Genomic DNA, 15,118 nt, shown 5'->3' with positions numbered 1-15,118 from the left:
CAGAAACACACTCACACACAGAAACACACACACACACAGAAACACACTCACACACAGAAACACACTCACACAGAAACACGCAGAAACACACTCACACACAGAAACACACTCACACACAGAAACACACTCACACACAGAAACACACAGAAACACACTCACACACAGAAACACACTCACACACAGAAACACACAGAAACACACTCACACACAGAAAAACACAGAAACACACTCACACACAGAAACACACTCACACACAGAAACACACAGAAACACACTCACACACAGAAACACACTCACACACAGAAACACACAGAAACACACTCACACACAGAAACACACAGAAACACACAGAAACACACTCACACACAGAAACACACTCACACACAGAAACACACTCACACACAGAAACACACAGAAACACACTCACACACAGAAACACACTCACACACAGAAACACACTCACACACAGAAACACACAGAAACACACACACACAGAAACACACTCACACACAGAAACACACTCACACACAGAAACACACTCACACACAGAAACACACTCACACACAGAAACACACAGAAACACACTCACACACAGAAACACACAGAAACACACTCACACACAGAAACAAACTCACACACAGAAACACACAGAAACACACACACACAGAAACACACTCACACACAGAAACACACGCACACACAGAAACACACAGAAACACACTCACAGACAGAAACACACAGAAACACACAGAAACACACTCACACACAGAAACACACAGAAACACACTCACACACAGAAACACACAGAAACACACTCACACACAGAAACACACTCACACACAGAAACACACTCACACACAGAAACACACAGAAACACACTCACACACAGAAACACACACACACAGAAACACACTCACACACAGAAACACACTCACACACAGAAACACACACACACAGAAACACACTCACACACAGAAACACACTCACACACAGAAACACACACACACACAGAAACACACTCACACACAGAAACACACTCACACAGAAACACGCAGAAACACACTCACACACAGAAACACACTCACACACAGAAACACACTCACACACAGAAACACACAGAAACACACTCACACACAGAAACACACTCACACACAGAAACACACAGAAACACACTCACACACAGAAACACACAGAAACACACTCACACACAGAAACACACTCACACACAGAAACACACAGAAACACACTCACACACAGAAACACACTCACACACAGAAACACACAGAAACACACTCACACACAGAAACACACAGAAACACACAGAAACACACTCACACACAGAAACACACTCACACACAGAAACACACTCACACACAGAAACACACAGAAACACACTCACACACAGAAACACACTCACACACAGAAACACACTCACACACAGAAACACACAGAAACACACACACACAGAAACACACTCACACACAGAAACACACTCACACACAGAAACACACTCACACACAGAAACACACTCACACACAGAAACACACAGAAACACACACACACAGAAACACACAGAAACACACTCACACACAGAAACAAACTCACACACAGAAACACACAGAAACACACACACACAGAAACACACTCACACACAGAAACACACTCACACACAGAAACACACAGAAACACACTCACACACAGAAACACACAGAAACACACTCACACACAGAAACACACAGAAACACACTCACACACAGAAACACACAGATACACACAGAAACACACTCACACACAGAAACACACAGAAACACACTCACACACAGAAACACACAGAAACACACTCACACACAGAAACACACTCACACACAGAAACACACAGAAACACACTCACACACAGAAACACACAGAAACACACTCACACACAGAAACACACAGAAACACACTCACACACAGAAACACACAGAAACACACTCACACACAGAAACACACAGAAACACACTCACACACAGAAACACACAGAAACACACTCACACACAGAAACACACTCACACACAGAAACACACAGAAACACATTCACACACAGAAACACACAGAAACACACTCACACACAGAAACACACAGAAACACACAGAAACACACTCACACACAGAAACACATTCACACACAGAAACACACTCACACACAGAAACACACAGAAACACACTCACACACAGAAACACACTCACACACAGAAACACAAAGAAACACACTCACACACAGAAACACACAGAAACACACTCACACACAGAAACACACTCACACACAGAAAAACACAGAAACACACTCACACACAGAAACACACAGAAACACACTCACACAAAGAAACACACAGAAACACACAGAAACACACTCACACACAGAAACACACTCACACACAGAAACACACAGAAACACACTCACACACAGAAACACACTCACACACAGAAACACACAGAAACACACTCACACACAGAAACACACAGAAACACACAGAAACACACTCACACACAGAAACACACTCACACACAGAAACACACTCACACACAGAAACACACAGAAACACACTCACACACAGAAACACACTCACACACAGAAACACACTCACACACAGAAACACACAGAAACACACACATACAGAAACACACTCACACACAGAAACACACTCACACACAGAAACACACAGAAACACACTCACACACAGAAACACACTCACACACAGAAACATTCAGAAACACACTCACACACAGAAACACACAGAAACACACTCACACACAGAAACACACTCACACACAGAAACACACAGAAACACACACACACAGAAACATACTCACACACAGAAACACACTCACACACAGAAACACACAGAAACACACACACACAGAAACACACAGAAACACACTCACACACAGAAACACACAGAAACACACTCACACACAGAAACACACAGAAACACACTCACACACAGAAACACACAGAAACACAGTCACACACAGAAACACACTCACACACAGAAACACACAGAAACACACTCACACACAGAAACACACTCACACACAGAAACACACACACAGAAACATACAGAAACACACTCACACACAGAAACGCACAGAAACACACTCACACACAGAAACACACAGAAACACACAGAAACACACTCACACACAGAAACACACTCACGTACAGAAACACACAGAAACACACTCACACACAGAAACACACTCACACACAGGAACACACAGAAACACACTCACACACAGAAACACACTCACACACAGAAACAGACAGAAACACACTCACACACAGAAACACACAGAAACACACTCACACACAGAAACACACTCACACACAGAAACACACAGAAACACACTCACACACAGAAACACACAGAAACACACTCACACACAGAAACACACAGAAACACACTCACACACAGAAACACACTCACACACAGAAAAACACTCACACACAGAAACACACAGAAACACACTCACACACAGAAACACACTCACACACAGAAACACACAGAAACACACTCACACACAGAAACACACAGAAACACACAGAAACACACTCACACACAGAAACACACTCACACACAGAAACACACTCACACACAGAAACACACATAAACACACTCACACACAGAAACACACTCACACACAGAAAGACACACACACAGAAACACACAGAAACACACACACACAGAAACACACTCACACACAGAAACACACTCACACACAGAAACACACAGAAACACACTCACACACAGAAACACACTCACACACAGAAACACACAGAAACACACTCTCACACAGAAACACACAGAAACACACTCACACACAGAAACACACTCACAGAAAGAAACACACAGAAACACACACACACAGAAACACGCTCACACACAGAAACACACAGAAACACACACACACAGAAACACACAGAAACACACTCACACACAGAAACACACAGAAACACACTCACACACAGAAACACACAGAAACACACTCACACACAGAAACACACAGAAACACACTCACACACAGAAACACACAGAAACACACTCACACACAGAAACACACAGAAGCACACTCACACACAGAAACACACAGAAACACACTCACACACAGAAACACACAGAAACACACAGAAACACACTCACACACAGAAACACACTCACACACAGAAACACACTCACACACAGAAACACACTCACACACAGAAACACACTCACACACAGAAACACACAGAAACACACTCACACACAGAAACACACTCACACACAGAAACACACTCACACACAGAAACACACAGAAACAAACTCACACACAGAAACACACTCACACACAGAAACACACAGAAACACACTCACACACAGAAACACACTCACACACAGAAACACACTCACACACAGAAACACACAGAAACACACTCACACACAGAAACACACAGAAACACACTCACACACAGAAACACACAGAAACACACCCACACACAGAAACACACTCACACACAGAAACACACTCACACACAGAAACACACAGAAACACACTCACACACAGAAACACACAGAAACACACTCACACACAGAAACACACTCACACACAGAAACACACAGAAACACACTCACACACAGAAACAAACAGAAACACACTCACACACAGAAACACACAGAAACACACTCACACACAGAAACACACTCACACACAGAAACACACAGAAACACACTCACACACATAAACACACTCACAGACAGAAACACACAGAAACACACTCACACACAGAAACACACAGAAACACACTCACACACAGAAACACACTCACACACAGAAACACACAGAAACACACTCACACACAGAAACACACAGAAACACACTCACACACAGAAACACACAGAAACACACTCACACACAGAAACACACTCACACACAGAAACACACTCACACACAGAAACACACAGAAACACACTCACACACAGAAACACACTCACACACAGAAACACACAGAAACACACTCACACACAGAAACACACAGAAACACACAGAAACACACTCACACACAGAAACACACTCACACACAGAAACACACTCACACACAGAAACACACATAAACACACTCACACACAGAAACACACTCACACACAGAAACACACTCACACACAGAAACACACAGAAACACACACACACAGAAACACACTCACACACAGAAACACACTCACACACAGAAACACACAGAAACACACTCACACACAGAAACACACTCACACACAGAAACACAAAGAAACACACTCACACACAGAAACACACAGAAACACACTCACACACAGAAACACACTCACACACAGAAACACACAGAAACACACTCACACACAGAAACACACAGAAACACACTCACACACAGAAACACACAGAAACACACAGAAACACACTCACACACAGAAACACACAGAAACACACTCACACACAGAAACACACAGAAACACACAGAAACACACTCACACACAGAAACACACAGAAACACACAGAAACACACTCACACACAGAAACACACAGAAACACACTCACACACAGAAACACACAGAAACACACAGAAACACACTCACACACAGAAACACACAGAAACACACAGAAACACACTCACACACAGAAACACACAGAAACACACTCACACACAGAAACACACTCACACACAGAAACACACAGAAACACACTCACACACAGAAACACACTCACACACAGAAACACACAGAAACACACTCACACACAGAAACACACAGAAACACACTCACACACAGAAACACACAGAAACACACTCACACACAGAAACACACAGAAACACACTCACACACAGAAACACACTCACACACAGAAACACACAGAAACACACTCACACACAGAAACACACAGAAACACACTCACACACAGAAACACACAGAAACACACTCACACACAGAAACACACAGAAACACACAGAAACACACTCACACACAGAAACACACAGAAACACACTCACACACAGAAACACACAGAAACACACTCACACACAGAAACACACAGAAACACACTCACACACAGAAACACACTCACACACAGAAACACACAGAAACACACACACACAGAAACACACACACACAGAAACACACAGAAACACACTCACACACAGAAACACACAGAAACACACTCACACACAGAAACACACTCACACACAGAAACACACTCACACACAGAAACACACACACACAGAAACACACTCACACACAGAAACACACTCACACACAGAAACACACAGAAACACACTCACACACCGAAACACTCACACACAGAAACACACACACACAGAAACACACACACACAGAAACATACTCACACACAGAAACACACTCACACACAGAAACACACTCACACACAAAAACACACAGAAACACACTCACACACAGAAACACACAGAAACACACTCACACACAGAAACACACACACACAGAAACATACTCACACACAGAAACACACTCACACACAGAAACACACTCACACACAAAAACACACAGAAACACACTCACACACAGAAACACACAGAAACACACACACGCACAGAAACACACTCACGCACAGAAACACTCACACACAGAAACACACTCACACACAGAAACACACAGAAACACACTCACACACAGAAACACACAGAAACACACTCACACACAGAAACACGCTCACACACAGAAACACACTCACACACAGAAACACACAGAAACACACACACACAGAAACAGACTCACACACAGAAACACACAGAAACACACTCACACACAGAAACAGACAGAAACACACACACACAGAAACAGACTCACACACACACACACACACTCACACACACACACTCAGAAACACACACACACTCACACACAGAAACACACACACACTCACACACACTCACACACAGAAACACACACACACTCACAGACACTCACACACACACTCACACACAGAAACACACTCACACACACTCACACACTCACACACACTCACACACAGAAACACACTCACACACACTCACACACTCACACACACTCACAGACAGAAACACACACACACTCACACACACTCACACACACACTCACACACAGAAACACACTCACACACACACTCACACACTCACACACACTCACACACAGAAACACACTCACACACACTCACACACTCACACACACTCACACACAGAAACACACACACACTCACACACACTCACACACTCACACACTCACACACTCACACACACACACACACTCACACACTCACACACTCACACACAGAAACACACTCACACACACACTCACACACACTCACACACACACACACTCACACACTCACACACACACTCACACACTCACACACACACACAGAAACACACTCACACACACTCACACACAGATATTTAAATATGATTCTCACATGGTTGGTTAGCTGTTGGCAGAATGTAGAATGGGAGGGATGGGTTCGAGCGAAGTATACCGGCCACTGGAGTACGACATGTCCTTCAAAACTTTCTGCCATTACAAGAACATCTGCAGTCTGTTTTGCAACTTTCTACAGCATTATCCTGCAATAGATCTTGAACTATGTGCAGTCACAGAGGAAGCCGTATCCTCTGAGTAAGACTCCTTAACTGTAGCGTAACTTGTACTGAAAGTTAGAGAGTGGAGTCTAGTTTCTGAATGCAATCGCAAATACTGACAGTAGTCCCTCCAAAATACAACAGCTTTCACACAATAGTACTCCTATTTGTAAAGTGAGTGCTACAAGGTTCCAAAAAGTATTTAATGTTCGATAACCACCTTACCAGATGCCCATTATTCGTGTTCTCCAGGAAGGCTTCACAGAGGACAATGCTGTGTGAACACGTTATGGAGCACATTCATCTGCTCAAGCAACATGCTTCCCAATAATTTGCTACCTTGCATGTAAGTGGTAAAAACAGTATAGTTACATTTGTGGAGAAATGCGCCATGCAGGAAAATCTCCAGTTGTACGAATGTTTTAAGTCTTGCATCTCTACAAGTGCTGAGTCCTGGTGATGTATATATTTATTTTAATTGTTTGCCTTTTTAACTTATTAACCCCCACCCTTTTTACTGGCACAAATCTATTCGATTTTGTTCCCTGGAGGGTGGGGGTCTGTTTGTAATACATTCCAAGTGTACGGAGTTTGGTTGAATTTTAAATTCTACCTTTTAATGAAAGGGGAATTTAACTTGCACCAGCATTTAGAATGGGCATTAGTTCTGTACACACAATAGGCCAGTGATGTGACACTCGCACAACTCATTGTTAAACTGCGTACTGTATATGTTTATTATATGTTAATGTAAGTGCATCTATCCACATTTATTACAATTTTTTTTTGTTGGATCTAAGTTATATAATTGTGATTTGAGATTGAATTATTTTACTTGCACTTTTTTTAACGGGTTATGATGTTGGATCTCGTATTCTTGGCAAATTGCTTATTTGAAAGTGTCCCCTTTCATAGCTTCACAAATTGAGGAAGCTGTTGTCCCTGTACTGCAAGTTACTGTGTGCTTGGCAATTCACGCTGGAAAGACGCATTCAAAACTCCTGTCTTCTATGAAACACACACTCACACACAGAAACACACAGAAACACACAGAAACACACACACACAGAAACACACACACACAGAAACACACAGAAACACACACACACAGAAACACACTCACACACAGAAACACACAGAAACACGCTCACACACAGAAACACGCTCACACACAGAAACACACTCACACACAGAAACACACAGAAACACACTCACACACAGAAACACACTCACACACAGAAACACACTCACACACAGAAACACACTCACACACAGAAACACACAGAAACACACTCACACACAGAAACACACTCACACACAGAAACACACAGAAACACACACACACAGAAACACGCTCACACACAGAAACACGCTCACACACAGAAACACACTCACACACAGAAACACACAGAAACACACTCACACACAGAAACACACTCACACACAGAAACACACTCACACACAGAAACACACAGAAACACACTCACACACAGAAACACACTCACACACAGAAACACACTCACACACAGAAACACACAGAAACACACTCACACACAGAAACACGCTCACACACAGAAACACGCTCACACACAGAAACACACTCACACACAGAAACACACAGAAACACACTCACACACAGAAACACACTCACACACAGAAACACACTCACACACAGAAACACAGAAACACACTCACACACAGAAACACACTCACACACAGAAACACACAGAAACACACTCACACACAGAAACACGCTCACACACAGAAACACACTCACACACAGAAACACACAGAAACACACTCACACACAGAAACACACTCACACACAGAAACACACTCACACACAGAAACACACAGAAACACACTCACACACAGAAACACACTCACACACAGAAACACACTCACACACAGAAACACACTCACACACAGAAACACACTCACACACAGAAACACACAGAAACACACTCACACACAGAAACACACTCACACACAGAAACACACAGAAACACACACACACTGAAACACACAGAAACACACTCACACACAGAAACACACTCACACACAGAAACACACTCACACACAGAAACACACAGAAACACACTCACACACAGAAACACACTCACACACAGAAACACACTCACACACAGAAACACACAGAAACACACACACACAGAAACACACTCACACACAGAAACACACTCACACACAGAAACACACAGAAACACACTCACACACAGAAACACACTCACACACAGAAACACACAGAAACACACTCACACACAGAAACACACTCACACACAGAAACACACAGAAACACACTCACACACAGAAACACACAGAAACACACTCACACACAGAAACACGCTCACACACAGAAACACGCTCACACACAGAAACACACTCACACACAGAAACACACAGAAACACACTCACACACAGAAACACACTCACACACAGAAACACCAGAAACACACTCACACACAGAAACACGCTCACACACAGAAACACCAGAAACACACTCACACACAGAAACACGCTCACACACAGAAACACGCTCACACACAGAAACACACTCACACACAGAAACACACAGAAACACACTCACACACAGAAACACACTCACACACACTCACACACAGAAACACACTCACACTCACACGCACTCACACACAGAAACACGCTCACACACACTCACACACACGCTACTTTCCAACGTAAATCTGTGCTGTGATTGTTGATCGGTGAATTCAACAACCACTTGCAGTTATGTAGTAGTAAAAAGTCCCAGGGCGTTGCACAGAAAGCTTGGTCAAAGATGTAGATATTCAGGAGCGTCAAAGGAGGAGAGAGAGGTGGAAAGGCAGAGAGGTTTAGGGAGGGAATTCCAGAACTTAGGGCCGAGGCAACAGAAGGCACGGCCGCCAATGGTGGAGCGATTAAAATCGGGGATGCGCAAGAGGTCAGAATTAGAGGAGCGCAGAGATCTCGGAGAGTTGTGGAACTGGAGGAGGTTACAGAGAGAGGGAGGGGGCGAGGTCATGGAGGGATTTGAAAACAGGGATGAGAATTTTAAAATCGAGGCGTTGCCGGACCGGGAGCCAATGTAGGTCAGCGAGCACAGGGGGGTGATGGGTGAACGGGACTGGGTGTGAGTTAGGACACGGGGCAGTGAGCACAGGGGGTGATGGGTGAACGGGACTGGGTGTGAGTTAGGACACGGGGCAGTGAGCACAGGGGGTGATGGGTGAATGGGACTGGGTGAGAGTTAGGACACGGGGCAGCGAGCACAGGGGGTGATGGGTGAACGGGACTGGGTGTGAGTTAGGACACGGGGCAGTGAGCACGGGGTGATGGGTGAACGGGACTGGGTGTGAGTTAGGACATGGGGCAGTGAGCACAGGGGTGATGGGTGAACGGGACTGGGTGTGAGTTAGGACATGGGGCAGTGAGCACAGGGGGTGATGGGTGAACGGGACTCGGTGCGAGTTAGGACATGGGGCAGTGAGCACAGGGGGTAATGGGTGAACGGGACTCGGTGCGAGTTAGGACACGGGGCAGTGAGCACAGGGGTGATGGGTGAACGGGACTGGGTGTGAGTTAGGACACGGAGCAGTGAGCACAGGGGGTGATGGGTGAACGGGACTCAGTGCGAGTTAGGACACGGGGCAGCGAGCACAGGGGGTGATGGGTGAACAGGACTGGGTGTGAGTTAGGACACGGGGCAGTGAGCACAGGGGGTGATGGGTGAACGGGACTGGGTGCGAGTTAGGACACGGGGCAGTGAGCACAGGGGGTGATGGGTGAAAGGGACTCGGTGCGAGTTAGGACACGGGGCAGTGAGCACAGGGGGTGATGAGTGAACGGGCCTGGGTGTGAGTTAGGACACGAGGCAGTGAGCAAAGGGGGTGATGGGTGAACGGGACTGGGTGTGAGTTAGGACACGGGGCAGTGAGCACAGGGGGTGATGGGTGAACTGGACTGGGTGTGAGTTAGGACACAGGGCAGTGAGCACAGGGGGTGATGGGTGAACGGGACTGGGTGTGAGTTAGGACACGGGGCAGTGAGCACAGGGGGTGATGGGTGAACTGGACTGGGTGTGAGTTAGGACACGGGGCAGTGAGCACAGGGGGTGATGGGTGAACGGGACTGGGTGTGAGTTAGGACACGGGGCAGTGAGCACAGGGGGTGATGGGTGAATGGGACTGGGTGCGAGTTAGGACACGGGGCAGTGAGCACAGTGGGTGTTGGGTGAACGGGCCTCGGTGCGAGTTAGGACACGGGGCAGCAGAGTTTTGGATGAGCTGAACTTTACGTAGGGTGGAATGTGGGAGGCCGGCCAGAAGAGGATTGGAATATGTAACATTGCAGAGAATAACCTGACGTTACGTGACATACACACCCAGCATTCCTTCATGGTCGCGAGGTCAAATTTTTGGAACTCCCTCCCTAACAGCACTGTGGGAGCACCTTCACCACACGGACTGCAGCGGTTCAAGAAGGCAGATCACCACCACCTTCTCAAGGGGCAACTAGGGATGGGCAATAAATGCTAGGCCTTGCCAGCGACGCCCACATCCCATGAATGAATAAAAAGAATTCTGTGTGGCTGGGCAAATAAGGCAGGACGGAGGAGAGTAAAATGCATTTACACCTAATATACCACAGCCCGCAGTACACACATGCTATAGGTTAACACACCCACTGTGCCGAGCATTGACACTCAGTAACCCAGGATCAGATTGGAGCCCGACCCTCAAAATAAATTCAGCTTCACACTCACGACACTGTCAAGTGGTGAGAAATGAGCTGTGTTCTCACACTTTAGCTGGGGAACCTCATTGGAGGCTCGACGACCACCGGTGTTGGCACTGAGATGTGGTGGTGGAGCCTGTGTAGGTGAAACACAGCCCTGAAGAAACTTGAGCAACAGCCCACCATGTGAAACACTCACTGAGACAACCAGCTTCTCCCTGGGAAGAGCGCTGAGCAATGTTTTGGTGTGTGTCACCAGTGCACAGACACAGCCCCTGAAACCTGTGAGAGTGAGACTTACCCCGGTGCGACTCTCGTAGTAGGCCAGTCTGGACTTGGTGAGGATGAAGTAGCGTTCCTTGTAGTTGGAAGGAGATGTCCTTCGTTTCTGCTGTGAGCGTTTGATGAGGAACTCCTCGAGGATGGAGTCGGGATTCATTCTAGCAGCCGGCGACCCTCCCTATGGAGAGGGAGAGAGGCTGAGAGAGGGAGAGAGAGAGAGACAGGACCTTCAGGGCAGGTCCCTGTGCTGGGTGAGCGGAGGTGCACGGCGGCAGTTATCTGAGAAACTATCAGGAAAAAGCTCGACGTAGTCTTCAGCCTCTGATGAAGGTGAAACAGAAACCACTTCCTCTGTATCTGCCTTTGCAAAGCTTGCGAGCGTGCAACCGACACCCAGAGGGTGAGGTGGCTGTTTGAACCACCGAGACAGCCAGCTCAGTCCAGCACAACCAAACATGACAAGTGGGAGCCACGACTCACTCCAAGGGCAGGAAGACTGAGGGCAGGCAACGCATTCTTTGCAGCTTCACAAATGATCAGGGGCTTTGCTCAAGTAAACAGCGAGAAACGATGTCCAGCAGTCAGTGAGTGGGGAATCAGGGGAAAGAAAGGTCAGGCTGTCACCAAACCAACAAAGGCAGAGCTTGGAAGAGTTGGTTTTGAAACAGAGCCTTGTTAGCTGGAACCCTCGGCCAGGAACAGGCAGGGCAGCAGAATCCGATACACCGTTTAAAAGAGAAGTGGATAAACAATTGAAAAAGGAAAAATGAATTAAAAGGATTCGGGGAAAGGTCAGGGGAACAGGACTCAGTGCTGCACTGTCGGAGGGGCAGTACTGAGGGAGCGCCGCACTGTCGGAGGGGCAGTACTGAGGGAGCGCTGCACTGTCGGAGGGGCAGTACTGAGGGAGCGCCGCACTGTCGGAGGGGCAGTACTGAGGGAGCGCCGCACTGTGAGAGGGGCAGCACTGAGGGAGCGCTGCACTGTCGGAGGGGCAGTACTGAGGGAGCGTCGCACTGTCGGAGGGTCAGTACTGAGGGAGCGCCGCACTGTCGGAGGGGCAGTACTGAGGGAGCGCCGCACTGTCGAAGGGGCAGTACTGAGGGAGCGCTGCACTGTCGGAGGGTCAGTACTGAGGGAGCGCCGCACTGTCGGAGGGGCAGTACTGAGGGAGCGCTGCACTGTCGGAGGGTCAGTACTGAGGGAGCGCCGCACTGTCGGAGGGGCAGTACTGAGGGAGCGCTGTACTGTCGGAGGGGCAGTACTGAGGGAGCGCTGCACTGTTGGAGGGTCAGTACTGAGGGAGCGCCGCACTGTCGGAGGGTCAGTACTGAGGGAGCGCCGCACTGTCGGAGGGTCAGTACTGAGGGAGCGCTGCACTGTCGGAGGGTCAGTACTGAGGGATCGCTGCACTGTCGGAGGGGCAGTACTGAGGGAGTGCTGCACTGTCGGAGGGCAGTACTGAGAGAGTGCTGCACTGTCGGAGAGGCAGTACTGAGGGAGGGCTGCACTGTCAGAGGAGGAGGGGTATTGAGGGGGTGCAGCAATGTCGGAGGGGCAGTACTGAAGGAGCGCCGCACTGACGGAGTGGCAGTACTCAGGGAGCGCCGTACTGTCGGAGGGCCAGTACTGAGAGAGTGCTGCACTGTCGGAGGGGCAGTACTGAGAGAGTGCTGCACTGTCGGAGAGGCAGTACTCAGGGAGGGCTGCATTGTCAGAGGAGGAGGGGTACTGAGGGGGTGCAGCACTGTCAGAGGGGCAGTACTGAAGGAGCGCCGCACTGACGGAGGGACAGTACGAAGGGAGCAGTGCACTGTCGGCGGTGCAGTACTGAGGGAGCGCCGCACTGTCGGAGGGGCAGTACTGAGGGAGCGTTGCATTGTCGGAGGGGCAGTACTGAGGGAACACTGCACTGTCGGGATAGCAGTACTGAGGGAGCGCTGCACTGTCGGAGGAGAGATACTGAGGGAGTGTAGCACTGTCGGAGGGGCAGTACCGAGGGAGCGCTGCACTGTCAGAGAAACAGTACTGACAAAGCGATGCACTGTCGGAGGGGCAGTACTGAGGGAGCGCTGCACTGTCAGAGAAACAGAACTGAGGGAGCGCCGCACTGTTGGCGGGGCAGTACTGAGGGAGCGCTGCACAATCAGAGGGGCAGTGCTGATGGAGTGCTGCACAGTCAGACGGGCAGTACTGAGGGAGTGCTGCACTGTCGGAGGGGCAGTACTGAGGGAGCGCCGCACTGTCGGAGGGGCAGTACTGAGGTAGCGCTGCACTGTCAGAGGGGCAGTACTGAGGGAGCGCTGCACTGTCGGAGGGGCAGTACTGAGGGAGCGCCGCACTGTCGGAGGGACAGTACTGAGGGAGCGCCGCACTGTCGGAGAGGCAGTACTGAAGGAGCACCGCACTGTCGGAGAGGCAGTACTGAGGGAGGGCTGCACTGTCGGAGGAGGGGTACTGA

At 47.9% G+C, this 15,118-nt stretch overlaps 1 protein-coding gene across 2 annotated transcripts in view; it reads right to left on the bottom strand.

Annotated features, from left to right (window-relative positions):
- The window catches only part of LOC147114396 (tyrosine-protein kinase ITK/TSK-like), a 200,001-nt gene extending 187,047 nt beyond the window's left edge, over window positions 1-12,954 (bottom strand). Inside the window, exon 1 of one of the 2 annotated variants that reach the window (XM_085996069.1) lies at window positions 12,677-12,954. In XM_085996069.1, the coding sequence (XP_085852195.1) occupies window positions 12,677-12,814 (138 nt within the window). In that variant the 5' untranslated portion in view covers window positions 12,815-12,954. The remainder of the gene's footprint in view (window positions 1-12,676) is intronic. The other variant, XM_085996070.1, reaches the window with a different exon arrangement.
- Window positions 12,955-15,118: the final 2,164 nt, after the last annotated feature.

Source organism: Somniosus microcephalus, chromosome 8 (assembly GCF_052327205.1).
Source record: "Somniosus microcephalus isolate GS21.2 chromosome 8, FLI_Smic_1.0, whole genome shotgun sequence".
NCBI lineage: Eukaryota > Metazoa > Chordata > Chondrichthyes > Squaliformes > Somniosidae > Somniosus > Somniosus microcephalus.
Note: the sequence above shows the minus strand (reverse complement) of the source record. Positions and strands in the feature narration are given on the sequence as shown.